Source organism: Apis laboriosa, unplaced genomic scaffold (genome assembly GCF_014066325.1).
Source record: "Apis laboriosa isolate Shangri-la unplaced genomic scaffold, ASM1406632v1 scaffold34_cov151, whole genome shotgun sequence".
In the NCBI taxonomy this organism is placed as follows: domain Eukaryota; kingdom Metazoa; phylum Arthropoda; class Insecta; order Hymenoptera; family Apidae; genus Apis; species Apis laboriosa.
In genome coordinates this window covers 6,747,071-6,752,947 of record NW_025222928.1, presented here as the reverse complement: position 1 = coordinate 6,752,947, position 5,877 = coordinate 6,747,071, and the positions used below count along the sequence as shown (strand labels likewise).

Here is a 5,877-nt window from a genome sequence, read left to right as displayed (position 1 = left end):
TACAGATGAATTAATATTCATTGTTATCTATTAATTCAATGAATTATCAATTTATCAAGAAAAAATAATGTGTCATTTGAAAGATGTAGTAAAGTGTAAGTCAGACACGTGTTAATAATTACTAATTATTAATTATTAATTGTTACTAATTATTAGATAATTAAATTATATATTTTATACATAATTACACATTCATTGATTCATTTTTTGATTTTATAAAATAATTTGATTAAGGTTTTTGTTTGTTTATTATTTATTTTTATTCATATTTTGTATTTGATTCTCTTTCAAAGAAAATGAATTTTTTAGATAAAAGATTTTTTTTTAATATCTACATATTTCCTTTCATATTTTACAAACATTCTTTCCTGTACAAATATTATGAAAGTGATTTTAAGATTTATCATCGTATTATCAATTTACAAAATTGATATGAAAAATTACCTTACATCTTAATTTTTATCGTTATTTTCTTACATTTTCTATTAATATTTATGAAATTTTACTTGTAACTTTTTATCAAATTTTTCATACGAAATTTGATATTTTGAACTTTCAAATTTATATTTGACAATAAAATTGAAACACTTTTTTTTAACGAACGACTCAAAAAAAATTTTCTTTAATAAAAATTTTCTTCTTTTTCTATATTCACAAAAGTATATATGATAATATGTTGTACATCTTTTATATTTAAATAATCCAAAAAATAATTTTAAGATAATGCATTTTTCATAATTAGAAGCTTTTCATAATTATAAAATTTAAAATTAAATATTGAAAATTGAATATAAAGTATTTAATAATATTTATCATAATTATTAAAAAAAAAAAGAAATATATGTGTATATAAAGATATAAATTAAAGCCGATATTATAATAATTCTAATTTGACAAGTTAAATTATTTATTCAACACAATTCATAGTGCTTAAAATATTTATATTTTAATAATGTATGTCATAAAATACTGATATATATTTATAATTGCTAACCATTATTTGTGGATTTATGATTTTAAAGTAATAATTTAAGGAATAGACACTTTCATCTACTCTAAGCAATATTAAGTATTAAAAAATGTAAAAGAAAAGATGTTATTTTTCAGCAATTTAATATTGATTAGAATAGATAGAAATCTGGTTATTATTATAAAATTCTCTATACCAGAATTTAATATCTTGAATCTCAAAAGTATGATACATAGATGATTAAAAAAATTCTAATATTATAATTTTGAAATTAAAATCAAAGGCGGTTAAATGTATCGATAAAATTATTTAAGATTTTAGATTATTTAATTTATTTAAGATTAGATTATTTAATCTTAAAATATCATAAGATTATTAAAATCGATGAAATCTATTATTTTTATATAATCATCTCTAAATTGTATAATTATATTATATTTACGGAAAAAAATATATATAATCGAAATACAATTGAATTATTAATTTTCTTCACACACACATATATATATATATATATACTATATACATATAAGTTTATAAAGTTTATAATTATCAATTGATGAAAAAGATTGAAAAAGATTATTTTTTTTAAATACATGCATTTAAATTTAAATGTATACATGCATACATTTACTGAAAAAACTTTATTCATCTTGAGATTTCTTTTTCTTCTTCTTTTTCTTTTCTTTTATAATTTCTTCATTTGTGTCTTCATTTGTATGTGTAGTCTCTTCAATTTCCTGATCTTTATTATCTTTTTTCTTTTTTTTTTTTTTTATTTGATCTGTAATAAAGAAAATCATTTTATTTATATTAAATACTTAGAAACTAAATTTTATAATTAATTATCGATATTACAAATTTGAAATTTATAAGACACGCAAAGAGAAATAAAATCTTACCTCCTGATACTTGTTCAGAACTTGTTGCTAATATCTTTTCTTCTTCTTTTTCACATTTAAAATTAGATTCAACATTATCTCCTGCTGTTTCTTCTGATTTATTTTTCTTCTTTTTCTTTTTTGATATTGAGATTTCTTCTTCTGATTGAATTACTTGTTGAATTATTGGTTCATCTGTATTGACTTCCTTCTTTTTCTTTTTTTTAGGTATTTCTTCATCTGGTTTTGTAATTTCTTCTATTAGTGGTTTTTTATCTTCAATTTCTGAATGTCTTCTTTTTCCACTTGGAAGAGTTGTATCAGCAGCAATAGGATATTGCATATATTCGCTTTTAGTATGATACTTTTCAAATTTTGCTTTTGCTTTGCCTGTTCCACTAATTCTACGAAGATTCCCTTCTTCTAATATCCTCAAACGTGCTTCTAACTTAGTTTTATGCTCTGCACCAAGATCAAAATTTCCATCTTCTCCTAATGCATCTACTCTAGTTGCTAATGAAGCCTTAGCTGCTAACATTCTAGACATCTTTCCCTTATTTTTTGTTGAAGATTGTCCAACAAGTTGTGCATGATAAATTAAACCATATTTTGGTGTATCTTTTTTAGTTTTTAATGCCCTAAAAAGAGCTTTTTCTGCACCAAGTATTTGCACAGTAGATGCAGGATGCTTAGCAAGATTAATCAAAGATCCAGCATGTGAAATTAAACGAGCTCCTACTAATTCTCCAACAAGTACAGTTAAATTTGGAGCCATTGCCATCATTCTTGCTTTAAGATAATCATACAATTGTGTCCTATATTGAGAAATTTCAATAACTTGATCACATAAATGTTGAATATTTAAAATATCATCTTCAGAAATTTCAGTTCCCATAGATATTTCAGCAGCTTCTTTTACTTTTTCCTCTACATCTTCTGGTAAAATATCAGATAAATCTGAATTTATAGTATTTTCTCTAGTTCCAATTATTTTTACTGTTTTAACAAATGCTATATTATCTGTAATAATTTTTCCAAGTTCTGGAAAATGCCAACCATACCATTCACGACAACGCATAACATAGTTATTTAACTCTTTATCTAAATCATCTAATAGACAAACAGCTTGTATTATCATAGTATCAATTTTATCAGGTGAAAATTTCAATTTATACCTAGAAAGACTATGTGCTAAACCTAATGCCATTGCTGTTATTTCTTTTTTAGGTAAACCAGCCAATAAACTATCTATTTGGCTTCTTATGCATCTCATTAATTCTTGTATAGCAGTATTACTGACACAAGATAAACTTAGTTTATCTTTTATGGCATTACCCAATTTCGCATCTGCTACAGCTAATTGTTCTTGAAGTTCATTACAATGTTTTTTAAGTATTTTTTTCAACGATTTACAAAGTTTTCCTTCTACTGCAGCTGTTGTAGCTACAAGAGCTTCAGTAGTATCTGCAAACTTCTCAAAGTGTTTTAGTTTAACTCTGTAATATAAAAAATTAATATAATTAATAAATATTAATTTTTAATGTTAAAAATAAAAATAAAATTATTATAATGTAATATGTATTTTGCATAATAAATTTATTATTATGATTATAATCAATACTTTTTTAATATTTATACATACATTTTGCTAGCAGCTTCAGGTGTTTCAAATTCATGATACAGATTTTCTACTTCCGTTAACTTATTTTCATCAAGTAACTATAAGAAACAAATATAATTTTATGTAATATATTTAAACTAATATGATATTACTTAAAATTCCAAAATATCAAATTGTTCAAATAATAATAAAAATTATAATAACCTATTACGAACACGTGCAACACATAGTTAGGTTAAATATTAAATTATATTTTTTAGAATACTTTACCTTAAAAATAGCATATCCTGCAGGAGTTTCAAATAATACTAACATTTTGACAAATTTTTCCTTACGATAAAAATATTATATTAATGTTTAAAGAAATCTCACATTTGTGATGAAACGCGCCAACGAATTATAGCATAAACGAGATAGAGAATAGATCTACCATCCAATATATTATTTTTCCGTGTTTAAACGGTGACGATTTCCTTACAACTTTAATATTATTTCCAATGTTATCGATTCAAAAATAAAGAATAAGCACAAATCAGAGACGAAATATTTTTCTTTATTATACATTCGCCTTAAGTATATTATTTTGTTATGTATTTACTTGAAAATTTTATGTTATGATGAATTATAGTGTTTTTGGATATTTTAATATAATAAATGTGCAAAAAGAGCGCGAAATTAGATTTTAAAATTAATAATTAAGTAACATAAATATTTTGAATTAATATCGTACAAATCCACAAAAATTCTGGAAAAGATATAATTGTTTATATATATATATATATATATATATATATATATATGTATATAGTAATTTTCAATTGTAAATAATTAGATATTTATTATGATAAATCACATTAAGCTTAAATTTTAATTGTTTGCTTTAAAGAGTCTTTTTTTATTATTAATTTACATTCCTAATAAAAAAAAATTGAAATATAAAATAATAAATATTTTATATAAGTTTGAAATAATACAGTTAGATAAATTGAACAAATTGATGTAGAATAAATTGATAATATGTTATTTCAATATAAAAATGCAATTAAATTTATGTCAAATAGATGCAATTTTAATGGTTTAGATAATAGAAATGGAGATAAGATGAAATAAAGATTATAAAAATGACACTATTATGAATCTTCAAGAATAACCTGATGCTTATCAGTTCGGCATGACGCATATTTACAAAATTATAAAACATTTGTTATATGAAAATAAATTTACTTAAAGTAGTGCCTATGTAATATATATTACAATAAATATATATAGCAATGATGTATATATTTCTAGATTTTATGAAACAGATTATATTCTATCTTATTAAGATTAAAATGACTACAATAAGATTTTATGATTACAATAAAAAAAAAGAAAGAAAAAAAATAATCTTTTATAATTAAGATAAAAAATTAAATATTTTAATTTCTGTTAATCTTTTTGTAAAAATTGAAAACAACTTTGAAAATCTATTTAAGCCCATCCCCTTAAGGAGATTAAGAGAATTATTAAGTATGACTCATTGAAAATGCTGCTAAAGATCAATAAGTAAAAATTAGTTACTAACTAAAAATTAGTTACTAGCCGATGAAATCATAAATGATCATTTTTAAATTTTTTTTTCGGTAAAAGAAATTATCAGCTATAAAAACTTATATAAACATATATATATATATTTTTTTTCATATGAAATAAATATCTTCGAAACATTATTCTCTATTTTAATTACATAAATGTTTTGATATTTAATTTTAACTATTTCAATATGATAATTTTAAATATTTCTTCAATTTTTAATTTTTAATTAAGATTTATATTTCAATACTTACACATACTAATGTAGATTATTTTATATAATGATTAAGATATAGGAAAATTTTAAATCTAAAAGATAATTCCTGATGATTTATTTTTTTCATTGTAAATATTAAAAAAAATGAATTAAAATATTTACATATTTAATATTTTACATAAAATTTTTATATATATAAATAAAATGATAAATTCTTCTTTATGTACGATTAAATTATATTATATAATAAAATACTTATTAATAAAATATCATACAAAATAATATTGTTATAATTTAAAAATCAAATCATGAATTATCTTACTCATTTAAACTTTTATTCCTAATTTAATATTTTCCAAAGTATTTTACATATTAAAAAATTATATTATTTTTTGGAGCAAATAATGCATTTCAATAGAAGAAACGTAATACATTATTATTGGTTTTATATATCAACAAATCAGTATATAAATCATATAATTTTTATATATTGTTTTAAAATTTTTGTATAAAAATTTGGTTTTACACATTATGAATTGAGAATTATATAAATTGCTATAATTTAAAATTTAATATTATATTAAATAAAAATTTAATATTTAATATATATTTAGTA

The 5,877-nt window shown here is 20.5% G+C and overlaps 1 protein-coding gene across 1 annotated transcript; it reads right to left on the bottom strand.

Annotated features, from left to right (window-relative positions):
* Window positions 1-1,478: 1,478 nt before the first annotated feature.
* On the bottom strand, window positions 1,479-3,890 carry LOC122714934 (nucleolar protein 58). The gene is made up of 4 exons (XM_043936734.1): window positions 3,743-3,890; window positions 3,494-3,570; window positions 1,873-3,347; window positions 1,479-1,754 (listed from the first exon to the last, which is right to left on the bottom strand). Exons 1-4 carry the CDS (start codon window positions 3,785-3,787, stop codon window positions 1,615-1,617), a joined length of 1,737 nt encoding a protein of 578 aa, XP_043792669.1. The 5' UTR covers window positions 3,788-3,890; the 3' UTR covers window positions 1,479-1,614.
* Between the last annotated feature and the right edge of the window lie 1,987 nt (window positions 3,891-5,877).